General features: G+C 43.7%; 1 protein-coding gene and 1 non-coding gene across 8 annotated transcripts in view; both read left to right on the forward strand.

Moving 5' to 3' along the window:
* Positions 1–17,952, forward strand: part of LVRN (laeverin) — a 74,780-nt gene extending 56,828 nt beyond the window's left edge. Inside the window, exons 16-21 of one of the 7 annotated variants that reach the window (XR_006597950.1) lie at positions 1,315–1,422; positions 2,983–3,150; positions 3,595–3,732; positions 11,402–11,477; positions 16,764–16,981; positions 17,479–17,952. Coding sequence is in view for 3 of the 7 variants with exons in the window: in XM_045057763.1 (XP_044913698.1) it covers positions 1,315–1,422; positions 2,983–3,150; positions 3,595–3,732; positions 11,402–11,477; positions 16,764–16,904 (631 nt within the window). In the remaining 4 variants the exon portion in view is untranslated. Of the gene's footprint in view, positions 1–1,314; positions 1,423–2,982; positions 3,151–3,594; positions 3,733–6,274; positions 6,836–10,777; positions 11,478–16,763 lie in introns of those variants that run through there. The other 6 variants (XR_006597964.1, XR_006597965.1, XM_045057763.1 and 3 more) reach the window with 6 other exon arrangements.
* Positions 14,051–14,238, forward strand: LOC111557054. The gene has a single exon (XR_002736815.2). It is a non-coding gene; the product is annotated as a U2 spliceosomal RNA (small nuclear RNA).
* Positions 17,953–19,787: the final 1,835 nt, after the last annotated feature.

Consider the following 19,787-nt stretch of genomic DNA (forward strand, 5'->3'; position numbering starts at 1 on the left):
TTGTTATCTACAGTGGTACAGGAATTATGTTTACAGCTCTGGTCAACATCAAACTGAAATCAATGAGGCCAAGCCAGTAATACAAAATACACAAAATGTGATTACTCACTCTCAGGAGTATCCTTCTGAGAGGGGAGACATTTCAGTGCTAGGGCATGTGACATGGGGTTGACCAAACACGTAAAGAGAAGATGGCGAGGACTAGCTGGGATAGTTAAGTGGGCAGGCCAGTTGGGTGAATGAAGAGGAAGGCAAAAGTGTGTTCACACAGGCAGCACAGACCTTAACCCGCCATAACCTTGGCTCTCCTCAACTAGACAGAAGTGACCATCCAGGGCCAGTTGTCTTCAGAGTGACTTTGGGGAGTTGGTGTACTTGTAGGGAATTCTGTCTTTTGGCAGCCTACTTGGGATGGGTAGGGAGATGGTGTGAGTGTGTAAACGAATGCTCAGAACCATCACTCCGAGGTCCTCCAGCTTTGGACATTCTTCTTCTCAGAAAGTCAGGCCAGGCTGGGTTGAAACAGGAGGGTGAAGCAAGCAGATTTGGCCCTTGCATTTTCTGGAAATTTATGGCCACTTGGTGTTCCGTTACCTCTGACTCCAAGTCAGAGAGTAGGGAGTATAGAGAGACGTACCTCAAAGGAATCGCTTATCTGGATTTATGATTACCCTTCACCATATTCTTTTGAACTGTTTTTGTTTTGAACCGTAATGTGTGGTCCTGCTCAGCTATCAAAACAAAACAAAACAAAACAAAACTCTCTGGTCTTTTTCTGGATGAGAGCATAATAGCCAAACAGAGTAGAGGACGAAACAGAAATTCAAGCAAGGGAAAGCATATTGTCCAAAGGGAGAAAGAAACCATTTCCTCTCCTTTCTGTGTAGAGAGAAAAAAACTTTATTTTTAAGGTATTAGATCAAATACTACAAAACCTTCTTTTTTTTCCTATCCATAAGGCAAATTATTGTAAAAGGGAGGAAAAAATAAATTGATAACAGATGTGGAGTGTGTACTCCCACGTATGTTTGCGGGAGGTGAGAGATGGCAATAATTTATTCCCAACTTTCAAAAAATACCAATCTTGGGAGTTTATTTGGTGCCTGAAAGCCTCTCAGCAAATATTTCTCTGAGCCCTAAATAAGTTTGCCATCCACAAAAGCTATTTTTTTTTTTAAACAAACCTGGTATTATTGGAAGGATATTTTAAAATACCCATCCTTTTATGAAACACACATAGTTGGAGGCAGGGAGAAAAAATGAATATAGTAAATGGAGCAAAATACAATGTTTTTCTTTGTGCTCTCTTTTAAGCGTGGCCCTGGAAAAACTTTTTGAAACTGCGTGTTGGTTGGGACTGGAAGACTGTCTTCAGCTGTCAAGAGAGCTCTTCAAAAACTGGACAAACCATCCAGAGAATGAGTAAGAGTAGTGTCGGATTGCCCTTGTTTTCGTCCTGTTTCAACACCAATAATGTCTCTCCCTTTTTGATGTTTTCTTTCTGGGAATGATTGTTTTATTTTTGTTTGGGTAGTCTGTGTCTCCTATTTTCTTCAAGTACCTTTTGTTTTTGTTTTTGTTTTTTTTCCCCCCTGTCGATTTGCCTTAGGGTTATGAGTTCGAGCCCCACGTTGGGTGTGCAGATTACTAAAAAAAAAAAAAAAAGATATGAGCCCAAGCTCAATTATCAGCATATGTTGATTGAACTATTATAATTTCCTTCTTTCTTAAACCTCTTTAGTTTCTAAGCTAGTCTGATGATTTCTTCTCAGTTAACTTTCTAGATCCCTGCTTTTGATCTCTGTATCTGAGATCTCCATGTGTTTTTCTAGGTACATCCTTCTAAATATATAACAGCATAGATTCCACATATGGATGAAATCATATGATATTTGTCTTTCTCTGACTTATTTTGCTTAGCGTAATACCCTCTAGCTCCATCCACATTGTTGCAAAGGGCTAGATTTCATTCTTTCTGGTCGCTCAGTAATATTCCATTGTATATATATACCACAACGTCTCTATCCATTCATCAGTCGATGGACACTGGCTTCTCTCCATAATTTGGCTATTGTTGATAGTGCTGCTATACACACTGGGGTGCATATGCCCCTTCAGATCAGCATTTTTGTGTCCTTTGGATACATTGGCTATTGTTGATAAAGGAACAAAACAAATGAATGTAGGAGAAGGGAAGGAAAAAATAAAGTAAGAAAAAACAGGGAGGCAAGCTATAAGAGACTCCTTTTTTTATGTTTATTTATTTTTGAGAGAGCAAGTGAGTGGGGGAGGGTCAGAGAGAGAGAGAAAGACAGAGAATCTGAAGCGGGCTCCGCGCTGACAGCAGTGAGCCCAATGTGGGGCTCGAACTTACGAACCATGAGATCATGACCTGAACTGAAGTCAGACACTCAACCTACTGAGCCACCCAGGCGCTCCTAAGAGACTCTTAGCAACAGAGAACAAACTGAGGGTTGCTGGAGGAGAGGTGGGGGAAGATGGGCCAGACGGTTGATGGGCATTAAGGAGGACACTTGTTGGGATGAGCACGGGGTGTCGTATGGAAGTGATGAGTCACTGAATTCTACTCCTGAAACCAATACTACACTACATATTAACTAACTTGAATTAAAATTTTTTTTAACGTTTATTTATTTTTGAAACAGACAGAGCATAAATGGGGGAGGGTCAGAGAGAGAGGGAGACACAGAATCTGAAACAGGCTCCAGGCTCTGAGCTGTCAGCACAGAGCCCAACATGGGGCTCAAACTCACAGACTACAAGACCATGACCTGAGCCCAAGTTGGACGCTCAACTGACTGAGCCACCCAGGCACCCTGCTAACTAACTTGAATTTAAAGTGAAACATACATATGTGTGTGTGTGTGTGTGTGTGTGTGTGTGTGTGTGTGTATTTAACAACCTAAATAAACATATAAATTGACTACTATGAGAAATAGCATTGCACCTTCTACCTTACAGAATACCTTATCCGATTAAAAGTGTCGTTTTATGTTATGGCGTTGCCTTCGGAAGTGATGAAGAATGGGACTTTTTGTTAAATATGTACTCTAATAAAACAAAGGAAGAAGAAAGGATTCAACTCACTTATGCGATGAGCTGCAGTAAAGACCCATGGATACTTCACAGGTAATCTGGCCAAAGTTCTCGGCAGAGAGGGAGGGGTGGGTGGCTGGGTGGCCACTGGGTGGCTCAGTCAGTTAAGCATCTCACTTCGGCTCAGGTCATGATCTCGTGGCTCATGAGTTCGAGGCCTGCATCGGGCTTTCTGTTGTCAGCATGGAGCCTGCTTCGGATCCTCTGTCCTCCTCTCTCGGCCCCTCCCCTGTTCTCTCTCTGTCTCAAAAATAAATAAACATTGAAAATATTTAAAAAATAAAAAGGTCCTAGCAGAAGAATGCAATTCATAAACCAAGGGGAGTGAAATAGACCACGTGCTCATATAGGAATTAAAATAATACCTATTTGTGCGCTGACTCAGAACCCTAAGGGATCTTATGTCCATTTGTTGAAATCCACTCTTTATATTGGATAATGTTTGCATATTTCTTTTCTGCACATGCATTTTTGCAGATATCTGGAGTATGCCGTCACGGCAGCTCCGTTCACTTTTAACGAAACAAATATAATGGAAGTTGTGGCGGAATCTGAAGTAGGCCGGTACATTGTGAAGGACTTTTTAATCAACAATTGGCAAGCTGTGAGTGAAAGGTAAGGAGCTAACAGGCAACCTCTCTTTCATACAGATCACTGGTTTGGGGCTAGAAGCTCAGCTTTAGCCCGTCAAGGTCCCAAAAGTCCTTTGCCTGGATCAGGAAAGTGACGATTTTGCTTGCATTCAGTCTCATTTGTGGAAGAGAAGGTCGCTTATCCCCAGTGTTGGCTTTCTATGTGAAAATGGATTTGCATGGGATACTTACCTACCTCAGTTTCCCCACTGTGCCCACTAAGAAGATTGTCATCAGACACACAGAGTAGAGCAGGTCATGTGCTTTGGTTTGAGCGCACACCACCCATTCATTTATTTTGTGAAGCAGACCGCTACATTTCAAGAAACACCAACGTTCATCGCTTCCTTGCGTCTTATTTGTTATAATATTCCCTTTACATATCTGGGTTCCATATTCTTGAATTTTTCATATTTCTCACCTTTTGAGATGAAATCTGCTTGCCTCATAGCCCCCTCTTGGGTGAAGTAAATGCTGACGAGCAAAAATAAGACAGCATGCTGGGGTACCTGGGTGGCTCAGTCGGTTGAGTATCTGACTTTGGCTCAGGTCATGATCTCATGGTTTGTGGGTTTGAGCCCCACATGGGGATCTGTGCTGACAATTTGGAGCCTGCTTCGGATTCTCCCCCTTTCTCTCTCTGCCCCTCCCCTGCTCACGCTCTCTCTCTCTCTCTCAAAAATAAATAAACGTCAAAAAATTAAAAAAAGAAATCAGCATGCCCTTGATGGCTGGTCTTTCTAGAACATTACTTAATCATATCTGATTAATCACATCACTGAAAGCCTAGAATAATGTCTTACAAGTGCTCACATACTCTAGAGTTAGCAAATACAAAGTGGCCAACAGTTCAGGTCCAAACACCTGTAAAGGTGGAAGATGCTTTTTTGCAAATAAATTTATCCTTGTGGGACAGAAAGTATATTTAGAATATAAATGTTTAAAGAATGTGAATATAGCTCTCTTAAGGAACAAAATCATGGAATGTTTTTCTTTTGTAAACACTTATTGAATTCCTTTACAATACCAAAATATTGTGCTTTTAAATCGGAAGTTTGCAACACACAGGCACGGCTGGGTGGCTCAGTCAGTTGAGCATCCGACTTTGGGTTCATGGGTTCAAGCCTCACATTGGGCTCTGTGCTGACAGTGTGGAGCCTACTTCAGATCTTCTGTCTCCCTCTCTCTCTGCACCCCCCCAAATAAATAAACATTAAAAAACAGAAATTTACAACATGGAGGTAGAGACTTATTTGCACAGTATCATTTTTCTGGTCATCAGTGGAATGCATTTAGCATAGTCACATACTAAGAAAATTGACCTTACATCCAGTTTTATATTTTCTAAGTTCATTGCTTTGGAGGGTCTTTGGAATTCCTTAAATTTTCTCAGATTCCTAAGACTTTGGCAGTAAAGGGTATCCTTCCCTTCTTGCTTCAGTCATTAAAAATAATACCCCCCTTCCTAGGCCCTACTGGGAATTTGGGAGTTGAGATATAAATCAGAATTATTGACATTGGTCCCCTTGTTCCCTGAGATTTCAGAGATCCCAGCCTCACAGGGGTGTTTCTTCGTTTCTCTTCTCTCTCCCTGGAGTTTGTAACAACAGTGCTGTCTCCACTTGGCTTTGCCTGGCCTGGGAGGTCACCTGTCCTCTTGCTGCTATGGGGCACTCACTTCAGCTGCAGCCCTTGACTGTTTTCTTCCCATGCTTCCTACCAAACAGTCTAGTAGCAGTTTGGGCATGAAAATGTTGAGAGAGCAGCTCCTTTAAGAAATATGTTTTGATTCACCAGAGGTCCCAACTTGTCATCACCACCGGCTATTGATTCCTCCAATCCTTCCCGTGCACTTTTGGGTCCCGAGGAAGACAGAGATTCACAGTTATGAACCAGGCTTAGTATTTAGCTGTGCCTGGCACCTAGTATGTCCTTGCAAGTGCTGAGGATTGAATTTATTATCATTGTGGCTCATAGTGACATGGTGCCTGGCGTTCAGGCGGGTGATCCCAGCCACAAGGTTGGAAATCGCCTGTAGTAGCTAAGAAACCTAAAGACCTCAAGCCCACCCACCCATCCCCCCTTCAAAATCAAAATCTTCCTGGCGCCTGAGTGGTTCAGTCGGTTAAGTGTCTGACTTTGGCTCAGGTCATGATGTCATGGTTCATGAGTTCAAGCCCTGTGTCGTGCTCTCTGCTGTCAGCACGGAGCCTAGAGCCCACTTCGGATCCTCTGTCCCCCTCTCTCCCTGCTCCTCACCCCCTCTCAAAAATAAACATTAAAAAAATAAAAATTAAAATAAATAAGTAAAATCAGAATCTGCCAAAACAGGGCAGAAATCTGCACCTTTCACTAGCTCCCCGGGCAACTCTGGTATAGTTTAACCTGGAACCATTTGGCACCTGAGTAAAATATTATCTGAGGCTGCATTGCTCAATATGATAGCCACTAGCTAACATATGGATATTTGAATTTACATTTGAACTGATAAGTAATGAAATAAAATTTGAAATTCGGTTCCGCAGTTGCACTGGCCCTGTTCTAAGAGTGTGATAAGGCCAAGCAGCCGCCACGTTGGACAGCTCCGATGTAGAACATTGTCATCACCACAGAGAGTTCAGCTGGATAGCACTGCTCCTGGGGGTAATGAGCCCCTCAATTCATTTTTTCCTCTCTTCTTCTTCATGCAGGGCACATGTGCCAACCAAGCCCCCAAAATGCCTTTGACTAACCCATGGGGAAGACTCCTCTCAATTTAAGTGACTTGAAGTGTATTTTAACTTTTATTCCTCAGAAGAACCCTTTTTCTGTGGTTAGAGAATGAGAACATGTTGGTAACACTCTCTGAAAAGTCCACCGTGTAGCAATTTATTTAAGCGATGTGCATAACAATATTAAATGGAGAGAATGCCTCCCCTTTCTTTTAACTCTAAATGGGTCTTATTAACCTCAAGGAGCTCCTAGAATTATAAATGTATAAACTCTTTTTTAAGTTTATTTATCTTTTGAGGGAGAGAGAGAGAGAGAGAGAGAGCGAGAGCGCGCGCGCATGAGTGGGGTAAGGGCAGAAAGAGGGAGAGAGAATCCCAAGCAGGCTCCACACTGTCAGCACAGAGCCCCATGCGGCGCTCGAACTCACGGCCCTTTAGATCATGACCTGAGCCGAGATCAAGAGTCGGACGCTTAACTAACTGAGCCACCCAGGTGCCCGTAAATGTATGAACTTTTAATCCATGGCTTGAATATTTTTATCTCTTATCGACAAAATTTCATGCCCATAAAACAGATACCTATTTACAGCAAATTCATCTCAGCCCCCTCCTCTCATAGAGTCTGCTACACAATGTCTTTCAGACTCAAATAAGTTTGCTTTCTACATCAAGTACATTTATTTTTATTTATTTTTTATTTATTTCATATTAATTGTAATGTTCATCAGTCTTGCTGGATTTTGCCAATAATTTGGTTTCAATAAACGGTGATAACATTTATGGATTTGTAGAAGGAAGTAAAGTTCAAATTAATAATTAAACTGTCATATACACTAAACATGAAACAAGAATGCTTAGTCAATTCTTTGTACATCAGAGCAATTAATCATCACGTATTTCAACAGTTACATTTCAAGGGCGTCTGGGTCGCTCAGTCGGTTAAGCGGCTGACTTCAGCTCGGGTCATGATCTCACGGTTTGTGCGTTCAAGCCCCGCGTCGGGCTCTGTGCTGACAGCTCGGAGCCTGGAGCCTGCTTCGGATTCTGTGTCTCCCTCTCTCTCTGCCCTTCCCCTGCTCGCACTCTGTCTCTCTCTCTCTCTATCAAAAATAAATAAACGTTTAAAAAAATATTAAGAGTTATACTTGACAAGAAGACTAGCATGTTACCTGTCTCCATACAATGATAAAGACAGCATGAAAGGATAAATAAAAAAATGCCTCTGACAAATTAAATTTTACCTTAATTATGTGAGAAAGACTTATTCTGAGTTTGCTGAAACGTGACTGATGACGAGCAAGTTAGCTTTGAAATTAGTGTTTCTCCAGTACGTTCCACTGAGCATTGTTCATGGAAGACGGTGCTCAGACTTCTGTGAGCAAGAAAGACCGTCAGTTTGGGAACTGTTTGAATCTCTGCTTTTTGCAAATTCACAGTCTATGCTAGCATCATAAAGACCCCAAGAAGCCCCACGGAAGGAAATCTAGAGTTTTCCACACCCCTTTTCCTGCATCTTATAGCCATAACTGTATATGTGATGTTCATAGAGTGTCATTTTGCCAGGAGAGAAGTTCTGGGAGAGAAACAGATAACATCAAACTGAATGCTCTGACCCTCTCCTCTGGAGCTGTAACTAAAGCAACAACTGTTTATTGTTTACTTGTTAACATTTCAGCCTTGGTTTCCTCTTACATAGAACGAAAGGTATTCTCTTTGATCGATTCCAAGGTTCCTTCTCGTAGTAAAAAAGTTCTAGTTTCTCCATGCCAGGGCACAGTTAGTTTAAGCTCTTGTCAGGAATACGAGGTGACGAGGACATGGTATCTGACAAATGCTGGAGAGGAGAGCTGGGGAAGGTTTGGGGGAACCCAAAGAGAAGAATGGCATTTGTGTGGGATTTGAACAAGCAGTTGGGAAAAATTACCTTCTGCACGGAGGAGAGGACACCAGAAAATGCCTCAGGGCAGGACTGAGTGTCTGACTTGGGACCTGTCACAGTAAGTGGGTCAGGAAGCCTCCTCTGAAACTATATTTTGGAATATTTGTTCGAAGGAAAAGAGCTTTGGTTTGGTCCTGCCCCTCCCTCCCATGTTTAGGGCACTGGTCTGGTTGCTGCAGGGTATTTGAGTTCATTGTTGGGCCGGAGATGATCTTTTGAGTCCTGATGCCAATGAGGGAGCCTCCACTGACCACAAAGACATCTTGCAGGCTGCAGAAAAGTGCTCTCGGGCCATTAGCTACAGATAGATCTTATGGAAGAACATGTGGATATAGACATGAGGCAGTAGTGTTTGTAGGCATTATTCCTGGAGGCGGTAGAAACCCTCTCTGTGCCCTGGCATCCTGGTCAAGTGCTTCTGGCTTTCTTACAACAATGTAGACCTTGCAGCCTGTGGGAAAACCCTAGCTTTGCGTGAATACAGAACGCAGGGTGTAATCAGTTTCAAATTCAACTGATTCCAAAGGAAATCTTACTCCGTTCTTCACCTAGCGCCCGATTTCTTCTTCAAATACTGTTGTTACATGGCTGAAGTCCTCAGTGTGAAAGCTGGTACACGTTCCTACTCTGTCTCTGTTGTGTTTCGTCATGGGGAGTACAGAGCTGAAGAGAGAAATGGAGAACAAGCAAATGGAGAGAAGTTAGGCGTTATGGAGTGGGGCACCCGAGCTCTGAACAGCCTATTCCCACTGCCAGTCATTGGATCAGGCTGGATGCCCTGGTGCCCCCATGCTTATCCAGTGGCCACGCTTGCCTCAGGAAATCAGACATGGCAGGGGAAGGTTGAGGAGGGAGAATTCGAAAGGAGAGAGACAGGAGGCGATCCAGACGAGAGGGGCCCAAATCCCTGCGCACACCCTACCACAGAATGTTACCATTTTTTTTATTTTTCAGTTTATTTATTTTTGAGAGGAGAGGGGGGGCAGACAGAGAGAGAGGAAGGGAGAGAGAATCCCAAGCAGGCTCAGCGCTGTCAGCGCAGAGCCCCTAACATGGGGCTTGAACACACAAACTGTGAGATGGTGACCTGAGCTGAAATCAAGGGTCAGATGCTCAGCTCAACAGACAGAGCCACCCAGGCTCCCTTGAATGTTACCAGTTCTTTAAAACGGTAACTAAACTGACACACATAGGCTTTGGTCGTTCAGTTCATGAGCACGTTCCGTTCATGAGCATGTATCGGACCACTGGCAGGATAAACTATTTGTAATGTATATAGTTTTGCTCAGTAAGGTTTCAGAGATGGCTCTCTCAACAAGAGGGACAGATCATCTGTGGCAGAAAGACCTCCTCTTGGAATTTCCAAGAATAGTAAGGGATAAAACGTGCCGGGTACTCTGATGGGTGCTTCAATACACAGCATCTCATTTCATCTCTAGAACAATGCTTCGAACTATATGTCAGTCCCCATCTTTTATAAGTTATAAACTGCTCAAGATAATTTCAAACCCAGCCCTGCCTCTCAGGGTAGTCTTCTTCCTCTGGTAGAAAATCACACTGGTAGGGCCCTAGGTAGCTTTCCACATTTTTTTTTTTTTTTTAAGTTTGGAACTCAGGTTTGTTTTGGCTTTTTTTGTTTGTCTTTTTGTTGTTGTTTTTGCAAATATTGCCCAATTTCTTGAGTTGTTTTACAAGCTTTTAATACTTGACCAATAAAAATGGAGAATTAAGGGGGCGCCTGAGTGGCTTAGTCGGTTGAGCATCTGACTTCGGCTCAGGCCGTGATCTCATAGTTGGTGAGTTCAAGACCCGCGTCGGGCTCTGTGCTGACAGGTAGGAGCCCGGAGCCTGCTTCGGATTCTGTGTCTCCCTCTCTCTCTGCCCCTCCCTGACTGGTGCTCTCCCTCTCGTTCTCTCTCAAAAATAAATAAACATTTAAAAAATTAAAAAAAAAATGGAAAACTAAGAAGCGTGTCCTCTTTTCCTATAGAAATAAATTTGTTTATATGTAGACTATGTCTCCTTCGCTTTCGTCAGGAACACACAGCTTAAGTTACAGCTGAAAACTTAAAAAAGAATGAAAGCATTGTTTTCTCTCACCATTGTTTGATATTATGCCAATGTGAAGTCTTGCAATTTTTAGTGTCAAGTATACATTTTTGAAGTAAGTCAGTCGTGTGTATTAACTGTCAACTATCAAAAAAACAGTGTCATTGCAACCCTTTTTTGTTCGGTCCAAAGCATTAACCCTATTTTAATTTTCTTTCTTCTTTAATGCATCCAAAAGTCTTTATTTACCTTTTTAACTTCAGCAAGGCTTTGGGCAGGTATGTATCTGCTGTATTTCCGTAACAATGTTTCCTGGGGTTTTATTGCAGAAGATCCCTGTTGGCTACTCAAGGACACTAAACTAGAGGGGAAGTTACAGTCACTGTGCCTCTTTGAGGGAACAGAAGTACTTAGCCCTTCTGTGATCACCAACATCTTGAGAATCTCCAAAGGCATGGATCATTTCTCCACAAACAATATACAAATTCAAAATTTTAAATAAGCTTTCAGGGTAGTTTAGCCAGAGTTTCCGAAAGTGATCCCATATTAATAACTGTTTGTTAAGGGGCATAATTTTGCATATTTACTTACTCCCTTATAGATTATGTTAATTTGAGGTGTGTGACCACTATTCTAACCACTTCATTTAAAAAGATAAAAAACAGTTGTTGTTGTTGTTTTTAGGAGCTTTTTATATGTAACTAAAAGTTTTAGAACTACGTGTACAGAAATCGATATTTAACTGTAAATGTTTTCTTAGTGCTGATAAAATTCTCTGTATAATAGATTCCCTCTTAAGTGATGACCCTAACCTTATTCATACATGATTTTGCTTAGATTCAGGAGATAGGAATCAATAGGGGCTGTACGCTTAGCATTTACCTGCTATATAAAGTATAGCTTTATCTTGCAAAACATTTTCCATGTCTGATTAGCATCTTGTTGCTTCGTAGGTATGGAACACAATCGCTGGTTAACCTAATGTACATAATAGGGAGAACCATAAGCACAGATTTACAGATCACAGAGGTAAGTACTTTAGATATTGTGAATTGTAACAATAATTCAGGAGCCATTTTTAACGTAATTTGGAATTGCTAAAATTAAAAACAACAGGCTTGGGGCGCCTGAGTGGCTCAGTGGGTTAAGCATCCGACTTCAGCTCAGGTGGTGCTCACAGTTTGTGAGTTTAAGACCTGCGTCAGGTTCTGTGCTGACAGCTCAGGGCCCGGGGCCTGCGTTGGATTCTGTATCCCCTTCTCTCTCTGCCCCTCCCCTGCTCACACTCTGTCTGTCTCTTTCAAAAGAATAAATAAACATTAAAAATAGATTAAAAACAACAGGCTTATTTGAAGGATTATATTCCCTGCTCCTACTGGTGTTATTTTCACTGTGTGCAGGAAATTACTTTTAATTCTCTCTCGCTGCTGAGATAGAGACCATTCTTGTTCGCGGAGGACTGGGCTGCGTCCTTCCTCACCTAACGTACTGCAGGGGACTCTGGCCAGGGCCCCGTACCCCAGGCTGGCCTTCCGTGCCTCCCAGCCCTCACGCTGCTGCCACACCTCGCCCAGTTGTCAAAGCTTCAGTAGCTCATTGCAGCCTTGGAGGAGATTTTTTTCATCTTTCAATTAGCATCCTTTATAACCTGGCCCCCATCTGCCTCTCTGGCTTCATTTTTGCCCCCCTCACCGCCGAGCATCGGGGAACGAGAGAGACAGACACTCCCAAATATTTTCCCTCGAGTTGGACTGTACCACACACAGGTTTTCTTAAATTTGCATGTTGTCCCACATTTTCTAGATTTTGGAAACACTCTGCCTTCTGATCTGGGTGACTTCCCCATGCCTGGCCTTGGCTGGATAAATCTCGTTACCCTTTAAGACCCTGCTCCAAATACCTGTTCCAGGAATTTTTCCATGAACTGATTTATACCTTCTCCTCAATCATCCTATGAATAGCTGTACCCTGGCCGTGACTACATTATACTGTAATTGGGGTGTAAATATGTCTACTCCTTGAGGCTATAATGAGCTCCCTGAGGACAGAGACACATTTTAGTCCTATCTGTATTCTAGAAACTAACAATGGGGCTTGTCATTTCCAGGCTCTGCTTTCTCCTGGGCTGATTTTCTTCTTAGGCAGGCTTTCTCTGCGTGGAGGCAAACATAGCTCCAGGCTTATGTCAGCCTTAACACTGTCACTTGCAGGAAAAGAGGTCCTTGCTCACCTAATGTCAAGTTCCAGTCCCATAGAATGACCCTGGTTGGTCCTACGTGGGTCACATGCACCAATCACTGTGTCCGGTGGGGGGGGGGGTGGGCAGTGAAATACTCCAATGGCCTCGCCTGGGTCATGTGCCCACCTTTGGAGCCAGCCCCACTCAAACCACAGGCCCTGGGATAGGAGAGGAATAGTTCTAGAAAGAAAATGGGATCCTTTAACCAGAAAGTAAACTAAGGGGCCAAAGCAAATAACTATTAAAAAAAGAAATCACACACACACACACACACACACACACACACACACACACACACACACACTGTAAAACAAGGGTAATATATAAATACAACCTCCACACGCCCAGTAGCATGGGTAAAATTAGAAAGATTTATAATACCACACACTGACAGAGAAGTGAAGCAACCAGAACTCTCTTTTTCTGCTGGTGAGAATGGAACACGGTACAACTATTTTGGAAAATAGGCAGTATTTTATTTTATTAAAAAAATTTTTTAATGTTTACTCATTTTTGAGAGAGAGAGAGAGAGAGAGAGAGTGTGTGTGTGTGTGTGTGAGAGAGAGAGAGAGAGAGTAGGGGAGGGGCAGAGAGAGAGGGAGACACAGAAATAGAAGCAGGCTCCAGGCTCTGAGCTGTCAGCACAGAGCCCGATGCTGGGCTTGAACCCACAGCCGTAAGATCATGACCTGAGCTGAAGTTGGACGCTTCACCCAGGAGCCCCAAGGCAGTATTTTAAAATGTCACTAGACACATAGTGACCTATTAATTCCACTTTTAGGTTTTTTTTACTCAAGAGACATTAAAGCCTACATCCACACAGTCTTCTACATGAATATTCATAGCAGCTTCATTCTCGTTAGCCGAAAAATGGAAACCATCCAAACATCCATCGATAGGTGAATTGATACAGAAAATGTAATATATCCACACCAGGGAATACTACCCTGCAATTAAAAAAAAAAAAAAGAATAGGTTTGTGTAATGGCCTGGATAGATCTCAAGATGATGGTGCTGAGTTTAAAACACACACACACATTCTAAAAAATGCAAATATAACCTCTAGTGATAAAAGGCAGATCAATGGCTGCCTGGGACAGAGGGAGGGTTGCAAAGTGCCTGAAGGAATTTGTGGGTAGTGGAAATGTACTGTGTTTTGAACGTGTCTATGTGTTTCACGGGTGTATATAGTCATCACAACTCATTTGTATGCTTTAGTGAGTATAATTTATTGTCCATTGATTTCATTTCAATAGACTTAATTTTTTTTTTTTTTTAATGCCTGAGTACAAATTAAACACCATGGCCTGGGACCATATTCCTAAGAACAGAAGGGGCCTGTGTAAATAAGAAAGGAAACTCAATCGCCTCTTGGCCTTTTGGCTCAGATCAAGCGTCGTGTCTGTTCTTACCAGTTTTATAACTGATACATCCTCTCTCCGAGGGCAATATATTAAATGGATTTGGGGAGCAGGGAGATGGCCTAGGAGCTTGCTCCGTCCCCTCCATGCATCGAGCTGGTTAAAAAAAACGAGAAGAGGGGCGCCTGGGTGGCTCAGTCGGTTGAGCATCCGACTTCGGCTCAGGTCATGATCTCACGGTCCGTGAGTTCGAGCCCCGCATCGGGCTCTGTGCTGACAGCTCAGAGCCTGGAGCCTGCTTCAGATTCTGTGTCTCCCTCTCACTCTGCCCCTCCCCTGTTCATGCTCTGTCTCTCTCTGTCTCAAAATTAAATAAACGTTAAAAAAAAAAAAAAGAGAAGAAAGAAAAAATCAACCTCTCTGCCCCAGCAAATACACCAACACACATGTAAGTCATAAAGGCCTGAGGTTTGATCGTGAGCCAAAAAAAGAAAAAAGAGAGAGAGAGAGAGAGAGAGAGAAGAGAGAGAGAGAGAAGCAGTGAGCTGTGTAGTTGTTGTTAAGAGAGAGGAAGAACCACTAATTCCTGAAGGAATGATCTCTGTTTGCATTTGGGCCTGCCTGAGACTGAGCTGTCAGGACGTGATTTACCAGGGACTCCCTGGACAAGAGAGTGAAGGGCACACCCAGAAATGCTGGAAGGAGTGCTCCCACAGGGATGGCGAGTTTGTGCGAGTATCTTCCTTTTTTTTTTTTTTTTAATGTTTGTTTATTTTTGAGAGAGAGAGTGCAAACGCAAGCAGGGGAGGGGCAGACAGAGAGGGAGACCCAGAATCCAAAGCAGGCTCCAGGCTGTGAGCTGTCAGCACAGAGCCCGACTCGGGGCTGGACCCTGTCCATGAGACATAGTTAGACACTCAACCGGCTGAGCCACCCAGGAGCCCCAGTGTGCTGGTATCGTCTAAAGGGCATCAGTTCATCTTTGTGTCTACAGAACCCAGCAAAGATTTTTTGTTTAATGAATGAAGTGTGTATAAATTTAGCTGTCCTCAAAGTTCCGAAACTGTACTCACTGATAGTTGATTTTTATTAATGCAAAAGTATGTTTCGCAGGGGTTCAATTCTTGCAGTTTTGAAAACAAGTTAAATTAGCTACTACGAATAGCCTTGCCAAAAAGTAGTCATCTCCAAGGGTCCTGCCATAATCTATGTGTTCACAGGATCGTATGGAGAATAATGACAAGAATAAAAATGAAAAGCCACACGAGTCTCTTCTCCCTCTAGCGTAGCACAGGTACTATACGCTCTCCATTATTTCTTGCTCAGGGCTTCATGCTGCACCCGCCAGAGCCTGGCCTCACGCTCTCCAGCACACATGAAGCCCACCTACAGTCCCACAGACACCTCTCCCCACCCCACCCCCCCCGCCACGCATTACAGGTGCATCAGGGCTGTGGCCTGTCGCTCCCACGGCAGGCAGGTGTGGGAGAGGCCGGGAGGTCTGTTCCTGGTTCCTTCACCTGCTCTTTCCTCCAAACTGACTTTTCTTTGACCTTGTAATTAGGCTTGATGGCCTATTTCTGCTCAATTTCAAGTACATTAGTGTTTAAGTGACATTTTGTGAGCGGGGGATGGGTACACAGTCATCTGGGATGTTCTAAATTCTAATCCAGTGACACAGAAATAGACTTTTGGAATATAACTTATTAGTTCATTGGGGTCTGGCTGATGTAGAATATTGAGGTAGATGTTCCCATAAATAAATGCCCCAGCTGACCCAGTGAAGGAATCTAGCCAGTGGACAAAGCTACTATCTCAATATTTTTTTTTAATGTTTGTTTATTTTTGAGAGACAGTGCAAGCGGGGGAACGATAGAGATGGGGGACAGAGGATTTGAAGCAGGCTCTGTGCTGACAGCAATGAGCCTGATGTGGCACTCGAACTCACAAACTGTGGGATCATGACCTGAGCCAAAGTTGGACGCTCAACCAACTGAACCACCCAGGTGGCCCATTTCAATATTCTTTTTTAAAATAACTTAAAAAGTTTTTTTTAAGTATTTGTTTTTGAGAGAGAGAGAGACAGAGAGTGAGTAGGGAGGGGCAGAGAGAGAGAGAGAGAGAGAGAGAGAGAGAGAGACAGAATCCAAAGCAGGCTCCAGACTCTAAGCTGTCTGCCTAGAGCCTGATGTGGGACTCAAATTCATGAACCATGAAATCATGACCTGAGCTGAAGTTGGACGCCTAGCCTACTGAGCCACCCAGGCCCCCCCGCCCCCGCCACCATCTCAGTATTCTTAAATAAAGGATACACTTGTAAAGGCACAGATGTTGGGTGCCAGCTTTGAGCTTGAGGAGTTGCAAAGTTTCTTTCCAGATAAGAGAAGATCTCACTGTATCTCTGCCCACACATCTTGTATAATCCCCGATATGCATTCAGTAGGTCATTATCAAGCACCTACTGTGTGCCCTCGGGGGAACAGAGCAGTGAACAAAACAGACGAAGTTCCCCTTCCACAGATGGAATCCGCACCTGATTCTTCAGGGTAGGTGTGCGGTCTCCCCAGGAGCACGCCATCTAGAGGCCGGCCTTCCCACCCGCCCCTGCCCACACGGGCCATTTGCAAGCCTGTTGTTACTGAGCATGAACTTGGCCTTCTTCTGGCTAAACGAGACCTGAGTTTGCACTGACCGGCCTTCCCTTTGTCCTTCAAGCTGCAGCAGTTTTTCGGCAACATGTTGGAAGAGCACCAGAAGCTCACAGTTCGTGCCAAATTACAGACAATAAAGAACAAAAATCTGGAAAACAAAAAGCGCAATGCCAGGATGACAGCGTGGCTACGGAAAAACACGTAACTGAGCGGCGGCCACTTCCGGCACCCCTCAGGCCCGTCATAATGTACTTTGTGCAGAGTTTTGTCCTCCAATACTTTGTGAGTCTGGAAAACCTCATGTTCTGTCATTCGTGTGTCTGTCACATTTGCTCCTGGGAGTCCTTCCCGTCCTTCCCATGTTGTCACGTTCGGCCCTCAGGCTCAGTGATGGCTGAGGGTTTTGCCAGTGCTGCTCCATTCCGGGGGGAGATTTCATGTTCGGCTACAAAACCACAGAATTTACTTTAACTGCCTTGTGAAAACAAATTCACCTTAGAAGAGTCTTGCTTGTTCTGTTGTGAAAGTCAGTGGGATGTTAAATCCTTGGCCAAAAGCGCACATTCTTTTCTGAGGGAAATACGGATTTGCAATACTCTGGGGTTTATTTAGTGCAGTATTTAAAAGTGTAACGAGCAAATAACACAGCAGTGTAAGGGAACAGAAACCAGAAAAGCCAAGGAAAGCAAATTTTAAAAAGGAGAAATAGGTCATTTTATGAGCCATGTTAAGTGCCCTAAAGGCAAGCGATGTGTCTGCCCGTTTCTCTCTCCCCACAGTGCCCGTTGCCTGTGTCACGGTTTACAGGCTACCGAGCCTTTATTGGGTCACGAAAAGAGCCAGGATCGAAGGATCCACAAAGTGCCCTTGGGATTGCTGTCGTGGAGGCCGGAATGAGAGGAAGGCTTTGCTCTGAAGCTGGAGACTGCGTACCCACCTGCGGGCCAGACGCTCATTTGGCCAAAGCCTCTGTGCAAAAATAATGCTGTCAACAGACAGTAGCAATTAGGGGCAGATCTTCAGCCCCAGGGAAGTGGCCAAATACAGAGAAATAGAGCTAAAAGGCCAACATGCTAACCAGAGCAGAATCTTTACAGCCAAGCCCTCAGGGGACCAAGTTTGAAACGCGGTTTCATCTGGCCAAATCGAACCTGCTTGTAGTTTGGAGAACTTTAAAGGCGTTCATCAGTTACGATGTATGGAATTAGCTTAGTTTCGTTACACAGGATTAAATCGGGACCGCTAAAGCAAGGCATCCTGCTCTAGACTTTGTGTGATTTGATTCTGTGTTTTCACGCTAATTGTGTTTTTGTTGAATGGGGGTAAAACCACAGATCTCTGATCTACCTCAGAGTGATGTAAACATTAAGAAATATGCCAGTTAAATGCCTTAAAGATGTTGTATAAACTCAAGGCAACGTGATCTCAAGTTTTTCCCTCTTGCTGGAGTAAGTCAATGTAGTCGCAAGTGAAGAAGCAGAACCAAAGTTTGGTTTTGTATTTGTCTCACACAAAGAGGCTCCTGAGTGAGTGGATGTGGCCATGAAAAGCAACCAAAGCACCACCCACCCCCAGACTTGACCATGGGTCATAGGTCAGAGTCGTCTTCTCCAAATTTACACATTTAAAACGGGGGCGCCTGGGTGGCTCAGTCGGTTAAGTGTCCGACTTTGCCTCGGGTCGTGATCTCACGGTTCCTGATTTTGAGCCCTGTGTTGGGCTCTGTGCTGACAGCTCAGAGCCTGGAGCCTGCTTCAGATCCGGTGTCTCCCCCTCTCTCTGCCCCTTCTCCACTCATGCTCTGTCTCTCTCTCTCTCAAAAATAAACATGAAAAAAAATTAAAAGAAAAAGAAATTTTAAATGTAAGCAATAGAATATCACCGTGCATCCAAGTCATTATGTGTGAGATATCTCCCGGTATTTTCTAGACCATCCGTTCTCTATTTCCTATATTTCCTCTGATGACAGTCCCACTTCCAATAACCATGTCACCTGTGTCTTTTCTTCCACGTTCCTCTTCCTCCTCTTCCTCTCCCTCCTTATCCCTCTTGGGCTCCTTTCTCCCTTTCCAGCAACCTCTGCCTGCCTTCTGCCTGGCTGTCTGCCCCTCCTGCGACCTTGGTCTTGCTACCCCGCTGTGCTCTCCATCCAAGTGTGCTGGGAGGCTCTGACACTGGTCACCAGGTGCGGGTGACACCGCCGAGGACTGCCTGATCCCACCAGAGGAGTGCCCAAGTGCCACTCCCCAACTATCTGTTGAAAATCAAAATCCAGTTACATCTTAGCTTCTGTAGTAAATAAAAAGCACTTAAAGAGCTTATGGGGCACCTGGGTGGCTCAGTCGGTTAAGTGTCCGACTTCGGCTCAGGTCATGATCTCACTCACGGTTTGTGGGTTTGAGCCCCGCATCAGGGTCTGTGCTGACAGCTCAGAGCTTGGAGCCTGCTTCAGATTCTGTGTCTCCCTCTGTCTCTGCCCCTCCCCTCCACACACTCTGTCTCTCTCAAAAATAAATAAACACTAAAATTTTTTTTTAAAAGAGCTTATCAAATGCCCACCTGATTGGTTAATAGTCCTTCCTCTGAATATGAAAAAGAATTCTGAGTAATATACATTTGTCTTACCTGGATGAAGACAGTTATTCCAGATAGGCATTGCATTTTATTATATTGTACTTACCCTTGCTATAAAGTGAAGTAATTATTGTGTCACTACTGAGATAGCAAGAAGTCAGGGAGGGATACTGATGTAGATTTGTGTAAAGGGCATAAACACTCCATTCACCAATAACCCAGCTTACCTATTAGTGCCCTACCTATAAAACCACTTCTCCAAGCCATCCAGTTTACCCAGTTTGCTCTGTACTGTTCACCTTATAAAAAAAAAAAAAAGTTTATAAGATGTACAATGTGGTCGTGACTGTTTTCCATTTGGTAACTAGAAATGAAAAGTTTTCCTTACAATTTTCTGCTTCTTTCCTGATCAACCCACTAAGTGACTTCCCATCGCTGACTTTAAAGGAAAGAACAGATGCCTTGGTCTTGAGGACTGGAGATCGTCTGTAATTTAGAGCTCTGGGGTCAAGCT

This window comes from Felis catus, chromosome A1 (genome assembly GCF_018350175.1).
Source record: "Felis catus isolate Fca126 chromosome A1, F.catus_Fca126_mat1.0, whole genome shotgun sequence".
NCBI classification, from domain to species: Eukaryota; Metazoa; Chordata; class Mammalia; order Carnivora; family Felidae; genus Felis; species Felis catus.